Here is a 27,492-nt window from a genome sequence, read left to right as displayed (position 1 = left end):
GAGGGGCACTGGCACAGTGCATGAGCTGGGGGAAGGTATTTAGATTGACAGGCCACTACTTGTAACCTTCAACACAGACAAATGTCTGAAAGCATGAACCCAAATGGGGAGGGCATTGTGGGCCTCTGTGGTGATGCAGATACAGATCTCCCCATAATGGATGAGGTTAGGTCATTTTCAAGTGACTCAGTGCCAGAGTACCATTCAGGGTACAAAATACCCTCATGACTATATGAATGACAACTTTGTCAGGACTATTCTTGTCATGAGACTGGGTAGAATGGGTGGTGTCCAACAGAGGGGTAAGCTTGAATTTTGGCAGGCATGGGGTAGAAAGCAGACAGAATTAAAAAAATATTTGCAGTCAAAGAAGTTTGGATGTTTTGCTTGAAGAAATATACAAGGATGAGAGGGTACAGTATAAAGAAATGCTTCATAATATACGTGTTGTTGGATGCATGCAGGTACCATCTTAAGGAGATTTGGATCTTGGAAACTATGAAAAGGAAAGAAATTTTAGAAGATGGATGCAGAGCTGTTATTGTGAGAATGGGTGGAAAGATCTTGCTTAAAAGTTACTAGAATCTTCAGCTTATCCAACAGAATGGGCAAGTGGACCAACTAGGTGGTCCAAGGTATTACTTGGCATTATTTAGCTTGTGTATAAGCTTTTTGTACAGATTCTGATATTTTTTAAATGAAGCATAAATGGAAGATATATATATATTTTTTATTTTAGCAAGACCAGTAAGTCTTTGTTTTTTATTTCATTTGCAGCGTCCTTGGTCCTAGTGCTTTGAAGTTGCCAAGTGGTGTTCCAGCTGGAAAACGGAAAGAAGCTCAACATGCATCTGCAGAATCCAGAGATAAAAAGAAAAAATCAGCTCTACAAGAAATCATTGCGGTATGATTTTTGTGTAGTAAAGTTAAATATCAGCTAGAATGCAGAATTAATCAGCAATAAATGTAAATTTTTTATTATTGTTAATTTAGATTCAAGTAAGTCTTTAGAACTTTTAGTATTCTATGCATTTTCCTGCTGGAGAGTGAAAAAATCTTAAATATAATGGCAGTCTTAGTAAGTAGTTCAGCCAAATGGAATGCAAGATAAGAGTACTAGAATTTGACAGATCTTATGGGTACTCTAACAGAATGTTTATTGGTTATACACATCCTGACTGCCCACACCGGAACATCCCCATGGGATAACTGGGATACTTAGCCCCGGAATCCCCACTTTGTTTAATTGCTTGTGTAATTTGAATCTCATTCAAATGTAGATCATTGGAAGGTTCTTATGTTTCTGCTAAGTCACACATTCTTCACAGTGTTTCAACAGGTTCATGGCTTGTGTCCATCATTCACTCCACTGAACTACAAGTGACAGAGCCTAGTGTATGGACAGTATTATCAAAACAGTGTTTGGCATGCAGTGCTTTTCAGTCTGCAACAAAAAATTGTCACTTAATGCAGCAACTCGTGTTTGCCCCAAGTTGGAATAAATCCCCACTACTTAATTATTCCAGCTCGAAGTTTTACAACCTTATAGCAAAGGGGGTAATAAGTTTTGCCCTGACACTTGTCATTTGCCTTGTATCCAGATTTCTGTGACCTTGAATTAGGAATAATTAAGTGAAGTAGCAGGAATATCTAGGGGTGGTATATACACACATGCCCACGCACACATTATATATCTCTATGTATCGATCTATAGACATATATATTTATATATATATATATGTGTGTGTGGGGGTGTGTAGGTACAACACACATGGTCGAACTTTTAAAAGCTCGACTTTCATATGGCCGAGACCATATGATTGAACTTTTAAAAGTTCAAATGGTCTGAATGGGAATCTCCATAGAGGGCAGAATGGGAAGATTTCCTTTTACCGCAATGTAGTGTGATCTCGGAGTTGGTATATTTAAATAGCAGGGGGTGTGGAAGTGCAGGGGGCTTGCCTCCTGCTAGCACTGTTTATTTTTTTTTTATTTTGTTTATTTCAAACATTCAAATGTTCAATCATATGGTCTTGGCCATATGAAAGTCGAACATTTGGATGTTTGATTATATGAAGTAATTAGAGATTACTCTCTAATATAATTATTATAATTTATAATTATGAGATTGAGAAGATTATATGAAGTATATTTATTTATATATATATAATCTATAGATTATATATATATATTTTGTGTCTTTCGGCTTTTCCCGGTTAGGAGTCGCCACAGCGGAACTCCGGTCCACTAATGATTGGCAGTAGATTTTACATGCCGAGTTGCCAGCCATGACGCACAACCTTCAACGAAGGTACGGCCGTTCACGCAGTCTCCATACAGAAGACGCTGTAGCTATATATATATATATATATATATATATATATATATTTATTTTATATATATATATATATATATATATATATATATTTTATATATATATATATATATATATATATAGATATATATATATATATATTTTATATATATATATATATATATATATATATATATTATATAATGTATATATGTATAATATATAGTGTGCATGTACTTACATATGTATAATGTTTTGTCTGCATGTATATGCTTAAGGTACGAGTATATGACATTTTTTGGATACTCATATAAAAGAAACTGAGGTGCTCGAGCAAAACAGCTTGATTTTCACAACATGGTGGAAAAATGAGTAGTATTTTTTTGCAGGGGAGCAAGCCCCTTGCATCCTTCAAACCACCTGCTAATTATAATATACCAAATCCAAGATCGCACTACAGTGGACAAAGGTCAAATTCTTCACTCCACTGTTCACAATCTTACATATAAAAATGTGCATTCAGCAAATTTTCAATAAACTGTACCAGCCTTTTTTCCATCCAATGAATTCACAATTTGACCACCAAAATGGCACTAATATATATTTATATATGTTGTATATATTTGCAATTTACTTTGGGTAATAAAATCAGACAGCCCTTCTCCCCCTCTCCACCCATAGCAAATACTACTGTCTTGCTGGAAAAAGCCAGTGGCTGACATAACTGTTCTTGCAACTTTCCTACTTGCCTAACTGACATATAAACTACTGTGCATGGAGTACTGCTGCTCTAGCACAAATCACCAAGTGGTTAACCAACAAACAAACTGGACTTGAACCTTATTCATTTACACAAAAGGCAGACTATGGTTATATGGCCATGTATGCTTTATCTTTCTGTATTATTCTGGAAATGAACACATCCCTTAGTATCTGTCATGGATGTGCCATACCAGATACTTGATTTGCTCTATCTTCATAGTTGTGATATGCATAAATCTTTTCAAGAATTACATCTCATTGGCTTAGGGTTTATTAAAAGGTTCAGTATATTATGCAGGTGTTTTCTGCATTGCCAGTTTAGGAATGAGCCCTCCTCCCAGATCTTCCTTCATCTTCTTCCTCATTTGATGAGGGCTAAAGCCCGGCAGTACTATGCCACAAGCTGTTCATTAATTCTGGTGCACCACAGAACACCAAAGGGACACAATGCGAGTCATTTGTTATCCTCCTGCAGGGTCTTAGACCTGTAATTTTAGCCCAGTCGTAGTTGTGGTTTTATACCCTTTCCCCTCAAATATCTATTGTTATAGTAACTACTTGTCAAAACTGCACTGTAGTTTCAAAGAACAAAGGTGCAGCTCAAGTATTTTAGAATAATAAGGCTGACTTTTGCTACAGCAGAGTGTTCATTAAACTAATATATTTTTTGTTTTTTGTAGTTGGAAGAAGAGAAGAAAAAAGCATCTCGTACAGACTACTGGCTACAGCCTGTGAGTACAGTTGCACTTGCTTTTGTATGGTATTAATTCCACTTAATAGGTATCCTTATATCTTGGGTAGAATGATGGCATGAAAAACTCTGTGGAAATCTGGTAAATTAAAATGTAGATTTTGGCATTTTCCATGTTACTTGTGATAAATATTTTGTCAGAACTACGGTAGGCTTCTTCTATGCAGTTTTCTCAAAGAGTTAGGAGAGGAGTCAGCCATATAATGATAAAGCCCTTGCTTTGTTCCAAACAGCCCTTGCATGATTAGAGGTATGGGTGTTGGAGGAATTTGCCTGCTTTCTACATCCTGGGGAGAGGGAGAAAGTCCTTGCCTGCTGCAGTAGGATACTGCTTGGTGAGGAGGTTGTACATGAGTGGAAGTGTGCATGTATCTTCCAAAGGCAGCAGTTGCTAAACTTGCAGAGCTGTCACAGAGTGGAAATGGGGCTGGGGCACACAGTCTAACAGCAATGTCATGCTGTACCAGCATCCTCAGTCTCTTCACTGGCCTGAATGTGGATAAGGCTGTAGGCTGGGAGAGATTAAGGTGAGTCTTGTGGACCTAGTAAACAATAAGAGGAGTTAGTGAGGAAGGGAAGGAAAATGAAAATAAAATTTGGGGAGCTGAGGAGAACTGTTAATCTAGTACTGAGGGCCCTGTCTGATGTTCCTTTAGCTGGGTTTGTTCACTCCAGCAACCAGCAACTTTTTACAGAGTTTTCTGTACATTAGAAACCAGCAATCGACCATGAAGTTGCACATTGTGATTTCACTTGTTGACTACATAAGCAGTCACCCTCTGTGTCTGCCAGTTCTTTTTGCTGCTCTCACCATTTGGTAACAAGTCCTTGCTGTCATCAGTAAAAGATTATGCATTTGCTCGCCCATTGCATCATTTCTTGAGTGTTTGTTGAAACTTCTCCAGATCCTGTAGCTGGGGAAAGCAGGCTCCTCATGGGACAGGTGAGGGGGCCCCCCTCTCAACACTCTGCTGATATGCCAAAGTTTGTGCACATGCAACTTTTCTTGGGGAAGTGGCTGGAACTTAGCCCTCATAGAAGTGGGTCTGTATTTTCCACTGCTTTCTGGGCTTTACATGAGTGAGCCCCCCCCCCCTCAGATAATGAGAGCTTAGGTGCATAACTGATTTCCATCAGTGGGAGTGCATTTGCAGTATTTGCTGTGACTTTTCCCACAGTTCATTCTAGGTTTATCTGGCATGATCTCAGCATTCCCTTGAATCATTTGATCACCCTGCAGGTTCTCCCAGAGTCTGCAGGCCAGGAGTGGTAGATCGTGCATTTGACAGGTAGTTAAGCTGGACTCATAAGTATGAAATTTCACTCTTAATGATTATAGCTTGATGTTGGTGCCAGGTCCATTACAGACTTTTATGTGGTTCTGATCTACTTGACAGCCTGCACAGCTGTGTTAATAGGGATTTTGGAGGGTGTGTTGATGTCCCATATTCCCAGATTTTTTGAGGAAGTGGCGATATTGAGGTCATCATAGGTGAGATTGAGAAGGTCCTTGAAACCCGGATTCCTTGACATTCTTTTTGGATTTACTTCTATATAGAGTCCCTGAACAATAGGAAGCCTTTTATAGTATCCCTTCCCTCTGATCCTAGGGTGTATAGCTCCCAAGGCCCTCGCGTATCCCTTGTTCCCTTGATCCCAGCCTTTTATGATGTTCTGGAAGCCTGACTGTCTTTAACTTTAGCCCTCCAAGGATGCAAGTGCTTATTTAACTACCTTAGGCATATTGAAGTAACATTGTTAAACACCCTAAGGGTAACTTCTATATGATCTTTGCAAATTGCCAGTGGTCCCAAGGACCACAGTCTGTTTCTCCTGGCTAGCCATAGTTGGTAGTGCACCTGGCCTGCATTCTACCATTTTATATGTATTTGCCAATACTCATCCACATGTATTCATTTAATTTGTGCATACAAGTGTTTGTTTTGCAGCATATCATTTCTCTACTATTTTTTTTTTAATTTTTCCAAGAGTTTTGAGTTTCAAAGTATGGTTAAAGTGCATGAAATTAGTATTGTTTCAATCTTTGGTGTTAGTCAGAAGTGCACTTCGCAGCACCCGCAGTGTGCCCAGTAATGACTCCTGCAATTCTTATGGCATTACATGTATCTGTAACATATAAGTATGATTATAAATTCTTTTTTTATAAGACCCAGTTGCTCCTAGAACCTCCTAGAACCGAAGCTCCTGGAACTTGTATGGGTATCATTCTTCCGCATTGCCCTTGTTTCTGCCTGCAAATCCTTGTATTTTATGACTTTTTGTCTATCTTGTATATAAGACACTGTAGCCACTGGGTATAGCAATTTCAATGATCAGTGCTACTTTTGCCTTCTTTTCATGGACTATTATATCTGGTTTTCTTGCAGCTGTTTTTTGAACTGTTTGTAATGGGTGATCCCATGTGATATAAACTTCATAATTTTCTGTAATGCTTTGTGGCTTCATGTTTCCAGTGTTTTTCAGCTACTTCAGTATTGTAATGTTTACACAATCCCAGATGCAAGAGTCTTGCTACATTATTATGCCTTTCGGTATATAGTTCTTCTGCCATTAGTATATCACAGCCAGCAACAAGATGTATGACTGTTTCCAATTCTGTTTTACAAAACCTACATTTGTCTTTTTCTCCCACATGTTCAGTGGACTTTTGTAAATCAATGTGTACATAGTCCAGTATCTTAGGCTGCCAATATTAACCCTTCGTCTATTGGTTTAAATTCACGTGTCCTGAACCATTCCTGCGTTTGATCCTGATCAACATGAGGTTATTCCAAGAGCTGTCTACTTGCAACTATGTTTGTGCATTTTCAACTGTTTCTTGCCTTGTCGTCTGACTCTTCACCTTATGTTATTTTCTTTTGTTTTTTGGTACATTCAATTGCCGCCTGATTCCTATCTACTTCTGGTTTGATTTCCATTCCCGCTTGATATGCTTCTATTAAACTAAACAGGGAAGTCATTTTAGAATTGTTTTCCTCATGTTTTAAAACTTTCACTACATTTGGGTCTTGTGAGGTCAGCGAATATGTATGCAGACCCACGATTGCAGATCTGTACATGTAATCAGTTTCGAGGAGACCCATACCTCCTTCAGAACAGGGAATATATAGCCTTGTTTTGCACTGATTTTTATAAATCATTTGAGCATGAAGCATCCTTATTTTCCTGTCCAACCTATCCCACACCTTTTGTGGCCAGTCAGTTACTCTTGGATAAGAAGAGCAAATTAATTTATAGCTTGGACTTGGTTCCTAGATGTCAATGCTGTTTTAAGTATTAATTTAAATCTTCTAAAATATTCCTTACTAAGTTTTATTTGCATTTGTTCAGCTTTTGTTGTTGATCCTACATTTCCCAAATATTTGTACACTCCCTCTTGCACATCACATTCCTATCCCAAACTGATGTTTTCTTGGTGTTGCAGCTTTCCTGCTTTAAAGGTTGCTTTTGCACATTTATCAAGACCAAATGACATTCTTATATCATCTGAAAAAGTTTTGACCACTTGCAGCTGTGCATTCAGTTCCTCATCTGAAATGTACAGTTTTAAATTGTCCAGAAAAAGATTAGATGTCTTTATACTTTATTTTTTAGGAGCCAACTTGTAGCCATGACCTAATCTGTTAAGTAGACAGCTTAATGGGGTATGGGCAAGACAAAAGAGCAGTGGTAACAGAGCGTCAAACTGGAATATCCCCTGTTGGATTTTTATCCCTGGAGTAATAATTTGTCTTTTATCATGGCTTAACTGCAGAGTGGTTTGCCACTGTTTTATGGTTGCTGTAATGTAATCGATCAGAGTAGGGTATGTCTTGTACATTCTTCAGGACTCTTTTTTTATCCATGAATGCGGAATACTGCCAAATGCTTTTTTTGTAGGCTGTCCATGCCATACTTAGATTCTTCCCCTTTTTACAGTTTTCCATTATTATCAACAAATGATTCTTTGTTCCATGTGAATTTCTTTTATTACCCTTTTGTTGTATTGCCATTATTGAGTTTTTTTCTAAATGACTATAAACTCTGTTGGTGTCAATTCATTCTATAGTTTATAGGCTGTCGGAAGGCAAGTTATTAGTTTATACTTTTTAGTATAGCTTGCAGGTTCACTCTTAAGTAGGAGCATTGAAACTGAGCAGAATGTGGCATCATGTTAACCAGGGTGGTGCCTGTTCAGGATGCACATGCAAATTGTTCTTACCCATGATTAAATCTTCATGTAAAGATAGTAATACTTTTAGCCAGAAGTTAGGTACTGCATCTGGGCCTGGGGTTTTCTAATTAGGAGCTTTTCTTAACTTTGTTTCAATCTCTCTGGCCGTTACTTCATCCCGTTACATATCCTGTACAGTTGAACTTCCTATTCTTTCTTTTACTTCTATTTAGCATTTATCTGTTTAGCATTTTCATTTCACAGGATCCTCATAGCTATTTCTCCAAAATATATCTGTTTCTTTCTTTTTTGGTGGTGGTTGAATTCCTTTTGCATTGTGTCCCATGGAATTGGAGAAGCCAGGCCATTAGCCTGAGGTTTGATATGTCTCAATGAATCATGCCTGTTGGGTGAGAGAGGAGGTCTGAAGTGGAACCAGAATCCAAGGCTGGTGGATAAGTGAGGCCAGAGGAAGGGGAACCAAATCTGTCAAGGTCAGTAAGGTGCAATGGGGAATGAGTTTGCTCTTCAGTATGGCAGCTTTCTGTAGGAATTTCAAAATTAGAGGAATTGGTGGATAAGCGTAAAGAAGACCAGGTGACCAAACGTGAAGAAGAGCATCCCTTAGTGATTCCCCCAGGGGGGATTAAAGCTAAGTAGCTGCTGCATTTGTTGTTTAGGAGAGAAGCAAAAAGATCACAGCAAGGCTGGCCCCACTGAAGGAAAATCATTTCTGTTATGTTCTTGAGGGACCACTCATGAAGTAGAAGAATGTACCTGCCCAACTTGTCTGCTGCCACTTTGGACTTCCCTGGAATATGCGTTGCTATGAGAAAGCGGTTGGATGAGATTGCCCATTGCCACACTCTGAGTGCTTCTCGACACAATGGATATGATCTGTTTCCTCCTTGTTTGTTGATGTACCAAACTACTGACGTGTCTATTTGTACTGCAATCGTCCTCAAAGGGAGAACATTCTGAAGGGCTTGTAGTGCTAAAAGCACTGCTCTGATCTCTAGGATATTGATATGCAAGCTGAACTCTGGGCCAAGTGCCTTGGACTGTTTTTTTTCCCAAAAAATACTCTCCACCCCAACTGAGAAGCATCCTTGGTCACTATGGCCTTGGGCTGAGGGGGGAATGAATGGACGGCCTTGTAGAACTTGGTCTGAATCCACCACTGGAGATAACTCGTGCATGTGTGGGTGATTCGTTTTGGAGTTTACATGGATTGGTAACGTATCAACCATTGTGTTGATGGCATCCACTGTAGAATCCTCATGTAAAATCTGGCTAAAGGTACTAGTGTTATTGCTGCTGGCATTGATCCTAGAGCTTGGAGGACCAAGCAGACTGCAATCGTGGTACTGCAGATTATTTTTCTGACCTGCGATCTTAATGGTCTGAACTCTTGACAGAGGCAGTGAGGCTGTTATTGACCTTTTGTTGAGCAGTGGTCCTAAAATTCCAAGTTTTGAATTTGCTCCAGTTGAGACTTTTTATAGGTGATGGTTATCCCTAGATGAGAACATGTCTGGAGAACCTGATCCCTTGCCTTTATTAATTGATGCCTGGTTGAGGCAGTAATGAGCCAGTTGTCTAGATATGGAAACACCCGGAATCCATGCAGTCTCAAGTGAGGTGATACCTTGTCATATATTTGATGAACACCCTGGAGCCTGTGGTGAGACCAAAGAGCAGAAGAACTCTGAATTGGTAATGACTGTCTCCCTGCTGGAAGCATAAAAACCTTCTGGATCGCCTCTTCATCATTATGGTATAGTACACATCCTGAAGATCTATCAAACACATCAGTCTTCCTTGCCCAGAAAAGGGAGAATGGACTGAACCGTAACCATCTGGAACTTGGTACATCAAACTGACTTCTTTAAGTTGTTGACATCCAAAATTGGTCTCCAGTCCCTGGTTTCTTTGGCAATAAAAAGAATCATGAGTAACATCCTGATTCTAACTCGTCTGGTGGGACCTCTTGGATGACTCTTTTTCTAGCAGCTTTTGTGCCCGAATTGCTGCTTTTTCCCTCTGACTGGGTGGAACATAGAGGAAAGGAAAAGGGAATTGTATAACATCTGGAATTTATCCTCTGCCCCCAAATATCTGTTATTTCTAGCCAGGCTGTCTGGTGCTGAGATAGTCGACCCCCAATTATCTCCAGAGCAGGTCAATCAGGCCTTCTTTCAGGAACCCCGGAAGGGTCTATCAGAGAGAAAATCTTTGGACCCCTGGTTTTGCAGGCCACTTCTGCCATGGGGTGGCATCTACCATTACAGTTCCTCGTCTACCCCTTGGAGAACTTCCTCCATGTGTGTTCTGAAAAGGTCCCTGGGATTTCTTGAACCATATCTTTTGACCGCCTCTTTGATTCCTAGAAAAGGATCTTTGAGGGGCTGAAAAATGTACACCCATGGCAGACAGGGTTTTTCCATCCTTCCCACACCTGGATAATGTATCCTTCACTTTGGGGCCAAACAAAGACATTCTGTCAAAAGGAGCATTGACAAATGAGGACTAGAAGGGCTCTGCAAAATCACATAATCGCATGCAAGAATGCCTGCTCACAGAAATGCCTGAAGCTATGTGCAAAATGAGCCTCATGGAAGAGTTGGAAATAGATTGCAGGATAGCCAACTGAGAAGTCACTGATGATTGTACTTCAGAAACTGATCCTGCGAGGGCATCTGAGAGCTCCTTTATCAAACCCCTCTGTAACTTTGTGAAGTGTGTCAAATAATTCAGTGATCTTGAGGCAAAGATAGCTGAAGCATAGACACGCTTCCCAAACCAAACATGTCCATTGCCGGCGACTCCCCTTTTGGAGGGGGTGAACAGTAAAACTCCCCTCAGCAAGTTTCTTTTTAGTGGCACCACCATGACCTTGGCATTAACAGGCACCCCTTTCCCTGAAAACTCTTCGTCCACAGGTGGTGCCATAATTTTGTCTGGTCTTCGAGGTATTAGTTCAGTAGTTTCTGGAACCTTCCATGCCTGCAAAGAGATCAAGTCAATGAGCTTGTCGGTGGGCAGAGTCACCCAGGAGGTAGACTGGCCAGTACTGAAAGCCTCCAGGAATACAGACTCCTCGGATGAAGGGCTGCTGTGGACGTCCAGCTACCTCTGCTTTAAAATCTTAAGGATGCCTCCAAATGAGACATCTTCAGGAGGTGAATGTGGGAACACTTCACCTTCATCGAAGTTTGTATCTTCTGTGATAGACTTCTCTGGGGAGTCCAAGTGCTTCCTCTTGCACGTCTTCTTCTTAGGGTTGTCCTCAGTGGGATGTCCTGGGGAGGTATCAGAAGAACTTTGGAAACACTGTTGGGAAGCTTGTGGTATACGTACTGGCCCTCCCTTTGGAAAGGAATGATGAGACTCCAGGTTCAGAGAGATCAAGGCTGGAGATTGAGGATCTGAGGGGGTAGGAACTGTCTGCATTGCTGAGGCAGACAAAGCTCTCTCCATAGCCTCAAAGGCAGACCTGCCAGAGACAGACAGGACCTCTGATCTGAAAAGTTTTGGACTGTTGTCCACCCCATGCTCCAGAAATAATCTTCTCGAGGCAGAAGCCGGAGCCAAGCTAACCTGTGTTGAGGCTCCGAGGTGCATTGACTGCTCCAGCAACTTCATAATCTATTCCAACACCTCAGATCTGACAGGGGAAGCCTCTGCTCTGAAGAGAAGTGCTCAGAATGAACTTCGGATCCAAGGATAAAGTATCCACAGATCTGAGTCGGACAGAGCTGGACAGCTAGGATGCAAGGACTCTGAGACCACAGAAGGAGTCAGAGGAGGAACTGGTAAAGAGGGTGTGATGGAAGAGTGGACCTTCTGGCCTGAAGGGATAGGAGTTGGAAAAGCACCCATCAGACTCTGCTCCTAGAGATTTCTTCTCACCACTCTTTCTACATCTTCCATCAAACTCCTGGAAGAGTGAGTGGAAATTCCAGAGGGGAACTTGGGTCTCTCCAAAAAGGGGTAAGGGACCTGGGAGGAAATGGGTCCACAGAAGGGGAGTATCTCATTCTTGGCAGGTAAGTTAGATTAGTTGTCTTTTTCATTAAATCTGAAGAAGTCCAATCCCCCAATTCTTTCTTTTGCTTCGGATCTGATGTTGAGTTAGGATCCAATGAATCTTTGTCTCTGTTTTGGATCCAAGGTTGAAGTCTGATCCAATAATTTAGACTTTTTATTTTTGGGATCCGACGGGCAGGTCTGATCAGATTGAGGTCTTTTTCTCGACTGCTCTGATGTCTTGAAAGAAGAGGTAGAAAGACTCAGAGGGAGAGTTAGACTTTTTTGGCAACATAGCTCCAGATAGTGTCTCTGAAAGAGGAAGGAAGCATCCCTTTTTAAAAACATTTTATTTTTTTATTTCAGCCAGGGCTGTCTGAAAAACCTTTGACAAATAGCACAGTCCTCTTGCAAATAAAGTGGTCCAATGCAGTACACACATAGTGTGGGCATCAGATAATGCAATTTTTTGCCCACACTTGACATTTTTTAAACCCAGTCAGGCCTTTCTCTTTGTTTGCCTTAGTGGTAAAAAATAAATAAATAAATAAATAATAGAAAGTTAACAAAATGTGTGTTTGGAGTGTGTATACATATTAGCTTGTGTGTGTGTGTGTATGTGTGTGTATATTTATATATATATATATATATATATATATATATATATATATATATATATATGTATGTGTGTATATATAAAAAAAGTTAGGCCCGACACTCAAGCTGCGCTTCAGTTGTCCGGTGAGATTCTCGATGCAAGTGTCAGCCCAGGATCAATTGGGAATTTCACTGCAGCCTGGAACCAAAATGGAAGCCAGTTCATTGGATACCCAGAGTATATGTCTGCTGAGTTTGTTCAACCATCAGAGCCTAATGGTGAGGGGGAACCATGGCTTTTGGCTTCGGAGGGGCCTACTACTGCCTTGCCATCCACTATAACGTTGGTACCCAGACCTACATCTGCTCCTACCTCTTTAAAAAGAAAACTGAAGGAAAAACATAGCACAAAAGACCATACACTACCCTGGGAGACCTTTTCACAGACTCTGTTCAAGGCGTTTCAGGATCTCCAGACCCAGATTACCTAGTCAGGCCTACCAGTTGTTCCACAGGTACTATCTGTGGAAGATTCTTCCTCTTCAGATGAGTCCTTAATTTATTGCTGTCAGATTGAATCCCCTAAGGATTTTGTGACTCCAGAAGAAGAAGAAGAGTCTCTCACTCCTGACTCCCCTGTCTCAGATGTTTCAGAGACAAAAAGAGATATTTTGAACTCTTGTAGATGAAGCAACCCTCACCACCCGCAGTCCCACATTTTGCTTCCAGCATTCCAGGATGCTTTTTCTGCTGCCTCTCAAAGCCCAGAGTCACAGCTTCCTACTTCTAAGAGACCAGACAGATTTTATAAAGTGTCTGCAAAGGAGCAGTACCTTTTCAAGAATCCACCAGCAGACCCTGCAGTCATTGCAGTGTCAGCTGAAGTCCTTAAGGCAACTACCCTCCTCTTCCCTTTTCCCTACTGATAGACAGTAAATTTATGGACAGGTTGGGGAAGAAAATATATACTTCTTCCACCTTGGCCTTTAGAGCTATTAATTATCAGACCCACATGGCCAGGGTTGCTTTAGACTCCCTGACCAAGGCCTCTACTCTTCTGTCTGAGGTCCCAGACTCACCAGCTAAAAGGCCTAAGTGAGTACCCTTCTGTTCACGCTTTCTCAAGTGACCAGACACTCTGAGTTGCAACTATGATGTTGTTGAAGTGTCTTCAAAGTCTGCTGCGTCTAGTTCTGTGTTAAGGAGATTTTCATAGTTGAGACTTCAGCCTTTACCTTTGGATGTCCAAGCTAAGTTGTTGGATGCCCCTTTGGTCAACAACGCCCTGTTTGGTGCTGCCTCTGCAGAGCTACTTAAGTCTCTGCAGGAAAAAGGTAAAGGCTTTCAAAATCTTAAACACTTATTGGTTTCACCTGTTCCCATATTTCATAGAAATTATCCTCAAAAGCCTAGTTTTGTCAAGAGGCAGTCCTCTCATCCTTCTGTTACTCAGTCCTGGAGATGGAGACGTCCTAGGAAACAATCTGCTCCTAGATCTTCTACCACCCCACTCCTCCTTTCTTTCAGAGGCAGCCAAACCCAGATAGAGCTCTGTACATTTACCAGTAAAAATGGTAATAAGCTAAAGTGATAAGATAAGGAATTAAATTAAAGAAACCTAAAAAATGTATATGATTTGCTAAGAAAAGATATAGATTCACAAACTTAAAATATTTATCTGCTCTAGAGTAGTGGTTACCATGTCTTTCGCGTAAAGCAGCAAACAATATCTGAGATAATTGGGGTTGTGTATTGTGGGTAAGGGAGAAGCTCGAGAGTTTTTGGTTGCCACGAGCTGTAGCAATGGCCGAGTCGGATTCGAGGGTTGGATCCATACCCATCAATTGAGGATAGAATGAAAATTGACAACATCAGATCTTCAACTTCTGTTTTTTAACTTGTACTTTAATAATCTTCTGTTCTACATTCCCTCTTTCTGATCTTATTTTGTATTGTGAAATTTTCCATATCTGGATGCTTTTGCCTGTATTTCTCTTTGAATGTCTTTAGGACTGCATTTTTTGTATTGATTAATTTGGCTATTTCCTTTGCATAAATATTGCTCCATATTAGATCTGTTTTTCATTCCGATGTCCATACTTATTTTTTTGTACCTTTCAAAAATCTCTAGATTTTGTTCTTTATATTTTCACATTTCCTCAGTTGCTTCTTTTTCCAAACAGCCTAAGGTTTCTTAGTCTTTATAATGTTTTTTCACAAATCTGTTGCATCAGTGAACACAAATTTTCATTTAAAGTTTCTGAGAATTTTTCTTCTGTAAGTATTTTCTTTCCTCTAATTTCTCTCTTAATCTTTGTGTATCTTCTGTCTAGAAATTCTGGGCTTCTTGCATAATAGTAACAATGCAAAATTTCTTTCTTATCCTCAGTAGTACACTCTATTGTCTTTATGGCTCTTTTCTGGCCTGTCAGTTTTTGTGATTTTTGTGGCCTACTACTATCTTCTACAAAAGGGGGGGCCATCCTCCTCCCTGAGCCTTGCCTGGCTCAATTGTAGGATTATTTCTGATGTTCTTCGTGTTTCAATGTTGCAGTCATCACATTTGGGTTATCTGTCTGCAAGTAGCACTCATTTGGCTTGAATACCAGAGTCTTGGGATTTCTGCGTCGAATGCTGTTGCTTCTTTCATGATGTCAGGGCTATAAAACATGCAGCCGACGCCATTACATCAGTCTTTCTTGCCGTGCGGTGCCTGAGGCAAAAGCAGTTCGCAAGTGTCAGTCGGCCGCCTCCTGAAGTTTTTGCTTTTCGAGTTTCAGACCTAAAGTCTTCTAAAAGATAAGTACCCCTTTGGGGATCCTTTTTTTCTTGCTCTAACCAATGTCAGAAAAAATTAATAATTGTCTTGCCTGTGGAAAGCAAATACCTGACAGAGATTTTCATTCTTACTGCATCACCTGTTTAGGCCCAGACCACGATGTCCCTCGCTGTCGGTTTTGTGCCTTGTTCAACGCCCGAACTATTCTTCGTTGGGCTATTTTTGTCACTAAATTCTTTCGCTCCCGATCTCCATATTCCGAAATGGCATCGATAAGCCATCCAACTACTGATTTTCCGAAAAAAAAGTAAGGATAAAGGAGAGACAGACCACATAGGTCCAAAACTGCCGACGACGCTACTGTTAAGCTAGTCGCCAGTCCGCCATTACTCAGCGATGCGCTTTCGCAGCCCCTGATACCCGCTTCTAAAGTTTCGCAGGCCTCTACTGAGTCCCATTCGGAGTCCGATATGCTGTGAGATGCTTCTTCAACTATGGAACCTGCTGATGTCTCTACCTTGGATGGGTCTGGAGCCGCTGTGCAGGCACCAACTTCTGAGGGTGTATTCAGGCCTTCTGATTTTCATATTAAACCGACGACTTCATTTCAAAACAAAAATACCGAATTTCTCAGGCCTAGAGTTCGCACTACGCCTAGGAAACCGACTACCAAAGCGCATTCTCAGGTCCACATGCCACAAAAACAAATGCTTAGAATGGCAGAAAACCTTATTACTTTAATTAGTACATCCCTGTACTAAATCTCCAGACCTCACCCCACTGGAAGCCTCAACAAAATTGTCTGAACTAGGACTTCACCTATCAGCTCCCAGAAAAACCAGCCCACTACAAGACAGTGAAAGTATGTGTTGCAACAGATTCTAGAACTTTGAGCTTATCCTAATGTTTAATGACACTGCTAGGTTAGACAAGTTTCACAAGCAGGACAGCCAGCAGCCAATCAACCACCCCACTTATTCTCTGGTCTCTTAAATAAACCCTTACATCCAACCTTTCACTTCCTTATTAGTAGTAGCATACCCCCCTCTCTCCATTAGTCTGCCACCCTTGCAAGCGTATCTTTGATGCTTTTTAGTGACTAGGCACTAAGTGGCACCTATCCACAAACTCTCTGCACATCTACTCCTATACCAATGTGCTGTACCATACCTCCCCATCCCGTTTTCTTCTTAACAAACATAGCCATAAACATTATCTGCGTCTATCTTCCCCCAGGCAACAGCATCGGTGCACTTGAACACATACTTAACTGGCTTTCTTCTCATCTCCCACAAGAAACCATAGTCCTAGGAGACTTTAACATTGATTGGAATTCATGTAGCAGTACAAACCCTACCAACCACATTAACCTTTATGGTTTCTCACAAGCTATTAGCTCCCCCACCAGAATTAACAAACTGAACAATAAAGAAAGCACATTGGATTGGATTCTGACTAATAGTCCTCACCAAACTTACATAGCAGGAACACTCCTAGACGATCTTAGTGACCACCTGCTTACATACATAATCAGACATAAAACCAACCCAACCTTCCCTAACACTATCAGAACAGTTCACACCAAAAAGCATTTTAACCCTGAGCTTTTCCAAATAGAACTTAAGTAATGTAATTGGTCACCATTAAGATCCCTCCCAATTAACAAAGCAGTTGAATACTTCGCAACTCTACATTCCTAACAATCCTGGACCATCACAACCCAATACGCTGTACAAGAAGTAAAGCTAAACCTGCTCCTTGGCTCTCAAACAAAACCAGGCAACTAATCATTCAGAGAAACAAATCCTGGGCTCAATGGCGAACTACTAAGAACTCTACAGATCATCTAACCTTCAAACAGCAAAGAAATAATACAAAAAAAGCCATTCTACTTGACAAAAAGAACTACTATCTCCACCTACAACAATCCTTCCTGAAGGAACCTCAGAAGTTTTGGTCTACTATTAATAAACTTCTTTATCCAGGTGTAAGTATTACCCCATCCGCTCAGGCGCTAATCCAGAAAATTCAACTGAAACAGCTAATGCCTTTAATTCTTTCTTTACCAATACTATCCAAACTCTGGCTAGCCTTCTATCCCCTGATATCTCAAAACTACAAACTCCCACCTCCAAGGCACCCCCAGCATTCATGTTAGAACCAGTGCCCACATCATATATTTGCTCCCTTCTCCAAAAGCTAAAAGCAACTACCCCCTCAGCTGACAAACTCCCAGCTGAATTCCTGCAAATAGCATCTAAAGCCATAGCTTATCCCATCTCCATATTCATAAATAGAACCATAAATGAAGGTATTATCCCATCCATCTGGAAAATTTATCATATTATCCCACTACACAAAGGTGGTAGCTCCAACGAAATGTCCAACTTTTGTCCCATAGCACTGCTCTCCCCACTTGCAAAAATAATGGAAAAGTGTGTCCACAAACAGCTAATGAACCATCTTCTCCATCACAACCTACTAGCAAACTGTCAGCACGGATTTATACCTTTCCACAGTACCTCTTCTGCCTTGCTTTCCTTCACAAACTGTATCAACGAAAACCGCAACAAAAATATCCTCTCCTCAGCAGTCTTTGTCGATTTATCAAAAGCTTTCGACATGGTTAATCACCAAATCCTTCATCACATCCTAAAGTCATACTCACTAAGTCCACTATCCATGGACTGGTTCACATCCTATCTAGAAAACAGACAGCAGGCTGTACTCTGACAAAATACACGATCGAATCATCTGCCTATCACATTAGGTGTTCCACAAGGCTCCATATTAGGCTTTCTCTTGTTTTCCATTTACATCAATGACCTTCATTTAGCCATTCCACTCTCCACATGTAGAATCGTCTGCATATTGAATACTATTGTCTGCGCAGCCACCTCTCAGGCTGAACTTCAGTCTCATACACAAAAAGCTTTCAATACAGTAGAACATTGGTTCTCTAACCGCTGCCTCCTACTAAACCCCCAAAAAAACTTTTACTCTTTACACCAACCCAAAAGACTACCCCTGTACACTTCACGCTCACATCTAATAATGGCACCCTTATTTCTCCTGATCTAACCACTAAACTCTTAGGAATCACAATTGACAATAATCTCAACTTTGATACTCACATAAATGCCACAGTAAAATCAGTTAACAGAAAATTAGGATCCCTGTATAGAATAAAACCTTATCTTACACCACTAGCTAGGTCCGCTATAGCTAGAACTCATTTACTCTCAAACCCTCTTTATGCCTCTCCCATTTACACTAACCTCTCTAAAAAGAACCTTCACAAACTAGCTATATCCTATAATAACATTGCTAGGTTTGCTACAAGCTCCCCTTTTAGAACTCATCACTGTCTAAATCTGAAACAACTAGGCTGGTTAGAATTTCTGAATCGGATATAATTTCAGCAACTTACAATAACATACAAGGCCCTTTATCAACCCCATAATACTCCCATACTCTCTAGCTTCGTTATACCGTATAGCAATCTCAAAAATGTACTCTCCTCAAACAAAATGCTTATGAATGTTACTAAATCTAAAAACTTAGCAGGTGATTCCTTGTTCTCTAACTCTGTCGGAAAAGTATAGAATCAATTACCACCTGACCTTACATCTCAGACCTCTCTCCCACTTTTTAAAAGAAATCTAAAGCTCTACTTCAATAACCACTGGTTATGCTCCTGTTCTAACCCTGACTAACATTTTCTTGACTCTGATCTTTTACCTTTCTCCTATTACAAACCTTCTTAAAATACTTCTATATCCTTTTCTCTCACAGAAATAAATTACTAGTATACTTTAACCTACTTAGTGCTGTATAAAACTGTTTTTATGTTATTCTCTATTAAATTGTATGTTTTTTCCCTGGAGCTTTTCTCCCCGGGCCTCTACTGAAAATGGACATATATCCAGTTAGACTAGCCCGATCAACAAATGTAAAATAAATAATTAGAGGAAGTCAGCCTTCCCCTTCAAAAAGACGAAGAACTGAACTTCCTTCTGATTCTTCAGCTCAGGAGGCTGATAACTCTGATGCTTCTGATTACCAGGACATACCCTTATCTACCTATGAGGATTCTGATGCATAGGATTCCATTCCCTCTGCTTCCCCACCAGAAGATTTTTCTTTTGGTGAAACCCTGCATACTCTTAGGGAGCATTTCCGCTGGGAGAGCCAGAACTACTCTCAGTCCAAAAAGAGACTCAGGGAATTTTTAAACTTGCCTCAGCACAGGCCTCTAGCTATCCCTCCTGTTCTGGAAATTGTAGATGATGTCTTCTTAGAATCCAGCCTTACCTCTCATACTTTGTCTCCAGCTCCCAGGAAACCTGACAGGTACTTTAGAGTACCCGACTCCCAGAAATTCCTCTTTAAGAATCCTACTGCGGATTCAGAGACCATTTCCCAGGGACCTAAAGGCATTAAGGCTACGACGGCCAAAAGTCCTACCCCTTCAGACAGGGATTCTAGGGCTTTAGACAGATGGGGTAAGAAGGTTTACACCTCTGCTACTCTTGCCATCAGGGCTTTAAATTGCCAGTTTCATATGGTAAAGTATCTGCAGCATATTATGGAACTAATTAAATAGAAAATTATGTTGATTCCTGATTGTGCAGAACATAAAGGTTTACAAGAGTTAATGCATTCTGCTAACCAAGTTAGTAAACATGCTTTGCAGTGTGGTTTTGATGCCTTAGAAGCATCTTGCAGGGCTGCTGTTACTGGGTCTGTTCTTAGAAGGCATGCCTGGCTAGAGGAACAAACCTTGCCAGACCACATGAAAGCAAAATTACTAGATGCACCATTAAACCAAGAGTGTCTATTTGGCAATAAAGCAGAAGTCGTCCTCAGAAGGATGGAGGAAAAAGCTAAATCTATACAAACTGTTAAAGATTTCTTACAAGTACAGCCACCTAAATTCAACAGGCATTGGTCTTCTAAAAACTGGTCTTTTCCAGTCCCTCCCAGACCTTCTCAGTCCAAACCCAGGGGCAGCAGACCACCAAGACTACAGTCTCAGGGCATGCACAGATCTAAGCAATGGAGTGCTCCCACCTCCAAACCAGGGAGTAGTAAGCCGCCATCCTATGGTAAAATGTCACAATGACTTATCCTTAACTCTTCCAAGCCTTGCCCAAGTACTTGCACCTTTAGGAGGGAAACTTGCCCTGCATTCCAAAAACTTGAGCATACATTACCCAGGACAGATGGGTCTTAAAAAATGTTTCCCAGGGATACAGATTCCACTGACTCCCAACTCCAAGCAGATGGCCAGACCTCCCCTCCAAACCAGTGGGCAGAGGCCCAAAAGCAAGTACTTTCTCTTCTCAGTATCAAGGCTATTCATCCTGTCCCAGCAGTACGAAGGGGACAAGGCTTTTATTCCAGACTGTTTCTGGTACCCAGAAAAGAAAACTCTTGGTGTCCTATTCTCAACACCTTTCTGGTGGTTCCAAAATTCAAAATGCTTACTCTCTAACAGCTGTTTCCTATGCTAGCCAAGGACTCTTGGCTAGCTACCCTAGACTTAAAAGAAGCTTGTCTGCACATCCCCATAAGGGAATCTTGCAGGAAATACCTACGTTTCAGAGCAGGCTCTATGCACTATCAGTACTCTGCACTTCCCTTAGGCTTATCTACTGCGCCCAGGGTATTCACAAAATGCCTAGCTCCAGCCATTGCATATTGCAGGCAGAAAACAATTCAAATTTACCCATACTTGGATGATTGCCTGATTCAAGCGGACAGTCAGGAATTGCTACTACAGCACCTGACATTTGTAAAGAGACTTTTAACTTCCCTGGGGTACACCATCAATGAAATCACATCTGGTACCCAGCCAATAGATTGTATTCCTGGGAGCAAGCTTGAACACAGCTTCCCATATGGCACTCCTCACTCCAGAAAAACAAATTTATTTGACAAACTACTTCAATCTACTTGCCACCAAGACCCAGCTATCTGCAAGAAAAATACTGCAAGCCCTAGGGTTCATGGCCTCTTACATTCTACTAATTCCATATGCAAGACTGCATATGAGGAAACTTCAGTGGTACTTAAAAAGTCTCTGGTGTCAACATTCTCAGGACCTGGAAACGATGATTCCTATCATTCCTTGCCTAAGGACAGAGTTCCTTTGATGGGTAGACTACCACAACAAGGGACTCCCTTTAACTTGACCCCCTGCTGCCCAAACCCTAACAACAGATGCATCCGACTATGCATGGGGGGCTCACATGGCAGGACAATGCATTCAAGGCAAATGGAGCCCAAAGCAAATGCACCTGCATATCAATCAAAAAGAAATGTTAGCTGTACAGAATGCTCTGACAGCCTTCAAATGCCTTATTCTTTCAGGACAACTATTGGTAAAGACAGACAGCACCACAGTTATGTGGTACATAAACAAGCAGGGGGGAACCCATTTCTACCCACTCTGCAGATTGGCCATGGGTCTGTGGAACACAGCCTTGAGCAACCAAGTGCACCTGCAAGCTCAATTCCTGCCAGGCAAACTAAATTCACTGGCAGACTTGAGCAGAAATCTCATGGACCCACACAAGTGGAAACTGGAACCCAAAATATTCAAGCCTTTGAGGGACAGGTGGGGGGCACCAGAGGTGGACCTCCTTGCTTCCCCTCAGAATTATCAATTGAGCAAATATTGCACCAGAACTCCCCACAGCCAAGCTTGGAAAGTGGATGCCCTGTCCTTTACCTGGGAAAGCCTCTCAATCTATGCCTTTCCCCATCTGCCCCTCCTCTTGAAGGTTCTACTAATAATCAAACAGGACAAGCCAAGGACCATCCTGATTGCACCAGACTGGCCATGCCAGCACTGCTACCCTCTTTTGTGCAGTCTGACAGTAGTGCCACTATAACACCTACCTCAGACCCCTTCCCTGCTGTCCCAGCAGGAGGGCCAGATTTTGCACCCTCAGCTCTAGACCCTGAACCTAGCAGCCTGGCTCATCCCCTGAACTCATAAACAGCAACCCTCAGTAAGCAGGTGCTGGATGTCATTCTGGAGGCATAGAGGCCTAGTACTAGAAAATCCTATTCGGAAAAGTGGAAAAGATACTGTTCCTGGAGCCACTCTCAGGGAATGAACACAACTGTGCCCATCTTATCTCATATACTAGATTACGTAACAGAAATGCTCCACAAAGGACTATCCTTTTCTTCAATTAAGATTCATGCCTCTACCATCTCAGCTCGCTCTAACACTGAGCCACCCCTCTTCTCTCATCCTCTGGTCAAACAGTTCCTGAGAGGAGCAAAAAATCTAAGAGCTCCCACTCCAGCCTGAGACCTTAACTTTGTATTGGAAAAGCTCACGCTTCCGCCCTTTGAACCTACGGCCACAGCAGAGTTAAAATTCCTCTCAAGGAAAACAGCTCTACTTCTAGCCATCACTTCAGCAAGAAGAGTGTCTGAATTGCAGGCCCTTATGGCCGTGGAACCCTTCATTATCTTCCATGCGGACAGGGTTTCCCTCAGGACCAACCCTTTATTTATGCCCAAGGTGGTATCTAGTGTGGCTTTAAACCAGTCCATTAATTTGCCAACTTTTTTCCCTAATCCTCAAAATAAAGGGGAAATGATCCTGCACTCCCTGGACTTGTACAGGCAGCTTAGGTTCTATCTGGACAGGACTATGCCTCTCGGAAAATCTGACCTGCTGCTAGTCAGCTTTGCTGCAGGGGCAGAGGGCAAGGCCATTTCAAAGCAAACCATTTCTAAATGGATAGCACACTGCATCCATTTCTGCTACAAACACCATGGGAATCCTACCCCACAGGGGATCAGAACACATTCCACTAGAGCTACATCAACCTCTACAGCTTTTCTCAGGGGAGTCCCTACCAGGGACATCCTGGAAGCTGCAACCTGGAGCTCTGTGCACACTTTCACCAAGCATTACCAATTGCCTATCTTTTCTAAATCCAGAGCTGGATTTGCCACAGCAGTCTTACAGGGCCTGATTGCCGGCTCTAATGCTTCTTAACTACTCCCACCCATCCTCAGCTTTGGCAATCAACCCAAATGTGATGACTGCAACAGTGAAACACGAAGAACATAGTACAGTTGTGTACACTTACCATAAATGTAAATGTTCGAGTGTATTCACTGTTGCAGTCCTGGTTACCCTCCCTCCAGCCCCCTGAATTCTCTTTACTTCACCCTATCTTTTTTTTTTTTTTGTTTGGCATATATTATATGATTGTTAGTTGCTTTTTGCTGGGGGTGTTACATACCATGTAATTGCTTCCTATTTTGGGGGGTTCCTGACATCTGGGGTAAGAAAAACTGATTGGTTCATAGGTTAGTACTTAGTACTAGGCTAACTGCCCTTGTGAGCCATTGTAAGCCTAGCCAGTTATCCCTTGTGAGACTCAAACCCTGCACCTTGTGTTTGTAAGGCAAACACCTTAACCATTAGACCACCCTCCCAAGTACAGGTGTAATGTAATGATGTAATGGCGTCAGCTGCATGTTTTATACCCCTGACAACCTGACGTCACGGAAGAAGCGACAGCATCCGATGCAGAAATCCCAAGACTCTGGTATTCAGGCCAACTGAGAGCTACCTGCAGGCAGATAACCCAAATGTGATAACTGCAACAGTGAATACACTTGAACATCTACATTTATGGTAATTGTACACAACTGTACTTTTCTAGGATTCTGTACTGTCATTTTTTCCATTCCTGGCACCAGTGCACCTACCAGGATTGGGCACTTTTTTATCCTGGATCTTGTGCACCCAGCTATCTTCTTTATTTTTAAACTACTGTCCATGATGTATGTATGTGTGTGTGTGTGTGTGTGTGTGTGTGTGTGTGTGTGTGTGTGTGTGTGTGTGTGTGTGTATGTATGACTTATCTCTCCATTTGTCCCCGTTTTTGTATGTTATGTCTGATGTTCCATGTAGGCAACTTTCAGATACATTACTGTAGCATTCAGCAGTGATGGCGTCATGGGGCACCACTGGATAAATTTCACTTATTTATCTATGTACTTGCATACATCTAGCTTGTCATGAATCGGAGTTCTGAGCAAGACATTGCCTTTTTGACTTGCCTGCAATATGTGGCTGCAGCCTTTGTTGCCCACACCTAGATGTTCTCACCCACGTGTCCTTCTCATCATCCTGTCAATGCTCTGACAGCTCCACTGAGATACCTGGGGTTCGTGAACTAGGTTACCCCACACCTAGAGTTGGCATGCCACCGTGTTTAGATATGATCATATTGTGCAAAATAGCACACACAGTGACCATTTGTGCTACCTTTCTTTGTGTATTTCATTGTAGCTGTGGATGTGTCCAGACATCTGAATTGTGATTTTGATGTCTTGAGGTAGAATACATTACTGATATAATTACCAATTTGGACCTCCGGGTATCAAGTCCATTAGAAGGCAGACGTTGACTCATTTCCCACTATATGACAACATCATAGACACTACCAGGGTGTGTGGCCATAAAATTAATAAGGTTGCCTGTGGATTATACTACTTGTCAGTTGAATGATGGCCATACCTTTCTGTTGATGCAACATTCTGCATCTTCAGATGATGGTTGATTTTTATTGGTAATTGGGTACAGTCTGCTGCACCAAGACACAGGAAAGATAGCAGTGGCATAGAACCATTCCATGACAGCCTGGTACTCCCTGGAAGTTTTGGTGAAATGGATAAATTCATCCACATTGTGGGACATATCGGCCTGGAACTGTCCTAGTATGTAACTTGTAGCTGGGACACCCCTACAGCATCACCCATATGCTACTGGCATATCCTGTATACCTAGACTTGGGCACAGCTTTGATTCTACTGTGACTGGATTAAATTGCAAACTGCAAGATGACATGTGGGGGTGCAAACATCCTACACAGTCTTCACCAGCTCTTTGTCTAATCTATACCTATCAGGTATTTCCATCTAAGAGATATAGCTCAACTGGGGCAGGACTCCGCATCATGCTCACTGTTTGCTAGGATGCATTTGCAGCTCATTCTCCAGTGTAACTTGCAAAACTCCAGCTTGCTGAAGTGCATTCATAGAAACTTACATTTTTTTTTGTATTCTGTAGAATTTGCAGAATTATGACAAATTTAAGCAGAAATCACAGTATCTGAAAGGTTACAATTAATGGATTCTATTGAGTGTTTTTGTGAAAGAGTTGGCATACTCTGTTGCATTTTGTTGTCTTTAGGTGCACCTGTTTTATGCATGGGTGGAGTCCACAGTTATGAAACTGGTGCTTGTGCTTTATTTGGATCTATATTAGAACACCAAACATTCAAAATGTCAAGTGTTCTAATATCGAACCCTACCAATCGAAAATACCAAACATTGAACATTCAGAACAGCGAATTTTTTCCTAGGGAAAAAATTTGCTGTTCCAAAACACATACACACAACACAAGCACACCAAACAAACAGCAATCCACACACATACACCTAAAATCTTACACCCAACCGCACACTAAACTATACACACCCCACTAACTATCCACTTAACTTAACCCAAACCCTAACCCTAAAGTCCGTCACTATCGCACACTCACCTCACCCGCGCCCTAACCCTAACTCACCTAACCCGCCCTAACCCTCATGTCCACACAATCGCACACATACCTAACCCGCACTCAATCGCACACTTACCTGAACCTGATCCATAACTTTCCAACAGAGCGCTGAAGCAACAGAAACGGGCAACCAAATTCTTTCCCTAGGAAAGAATTCGGTTTTCTGCTTCTTCGATATTTTCAGCGTTCGCTGAAAATGGGTCGATATTAGAACACTCGACATTTTGAATGTTTGGTGTTCTAATATAGACCCGCTTTATTTTTGGTAGTTCTTAGAATCTTCTTAAAATTGCCTTGGCCATTACTTTGAAGTGTTCCTTCAGTACATTGCTCTTTTCTCATCTTTCTTTTGGATTCCATTTTTGTGTGTATGAGAGCAAATCTGTTCTGCTTAGTGTTTTCTGAAATTTCATTGACTCAGTCCCTTCAGCTGTGTATCTTTGCTTACTATGGCTGGACTTGTACAAGTTAAATGACACCGAAGTAACTAGTTCACCAAGATGGTTTGATTAACATTTTCTGTTTTCTTATGAAAAGCAGTAGTAGTGAAGCAGCTAGTTGATTGCACTAGTTGTTATACAAGTACAACAGTACTCTGATTCAATAGATTAGGACTTACTCCACCAGTTCTGCAGCTGCAGTTACAGATTTATTAAGAAATGCATCTGCTCAAAGCATGTCCACTCTGAAGGTAAAGATTTACTCCACCTTCATGCAGTGGATATTCTGGTAATGTTACACTACTTGGTACAGTTCTAACCATGGCATGAATTCCTGTAGCAGTGATGGTTATGATGAATATGCTACAGCTGAGGGAGTGTACTGACCTCAATGCTTAGTGCTCAAATATTAGGACTGTTACTGCAGTATGGATTTCTTCTCTTTACTCCCCCCAAGTTCTGCACATGTTGCAAGTCTGGTAGAGTTTGCATGTTATATTGTACAAGTTTTTGGGTTACTAATATATTTTATAGTATTGTGAGATTAACACGTAGTATGTTGGTGTATTTCTTTACTACTGTCCTTAACCTCGTACTTCAAGGTATGTAGTACCATTTTTGTAAAATTGCACCCGTTATTTTTACTGTTATTTTATTTGTCTTCCCAATAAGCATTTGCTGGTACACATTCCAGGTTCCAAAAAAGTAGAGAGTTGAGGTGCATTTGGTTTTATAACCATGCTTCCTGTGATGGTTGGTGGCTTGCAACTGCAAAGATGTGGCTGGGGATACTGAGGTCCATCTCTTATTTTCAATTTATATTGGGATTCCTACAGTGGTGATGATGCTATTTTAACATATGTTAAGGTGACTATGTTCAAAATGTCTTTACTTCCTTAACCTGTCCACCTACAAAACAGGACCAGGCATGGATGTCTCTTTGCTATCTTGGTTTTCATGGCAAGGGACTGTATTACTTGTAAACTGGAATCCTGTCAAAACACACTAGGCATTCCCATAAAATCTTCATGAA

General features: G+C 41.3%; 1 protein-coding gene across 1 annotated transcript in view; it reads left to right on the top strand.

Annotated features, from left to right (window-relative positions):
• Positions 1-27,492, top strand: part of KIN (Kin17 DNA and RNA binding protein) — a 416,311-nt gene that overhangs the window by 286,856 nt on the left and 101,963 nt on the right. Inside the window, exons 8-9 of the mRNA XM_044088362.1 lie at positions 778-904; positions 3,757-3,807. Of these exons, the coding sequence (XP_043944297.1) occupies positions 778-904; positions 3,757-3,807 (178 nt within the window). The remainder of the gene's footprint in view (positions 1-777; positions 905-3,756; positions 3,808-27,492) is intronic.

The sequence above is a fragment of the Protopterus annectens genome, chromosome 11.part0, assembly GCF_019279795.1.
Source record: "Protopterus annectens isolate FY-2018-M chromosome 11.part0, PAN1.0, whole genome shotgun sequence".
In the NCBI taxonomy this organism is placed as follows: Eukaryota; Metazoa; Chordata; order Ceratodontiformes; family Protopteridae; genus Protopterus; species Protopterus annectens.
The sequence above is the reverse complement of the archived record's forward strand: the minus strand, read 5'-3'. Positions and strand labels throughout refer to the sequence as shown.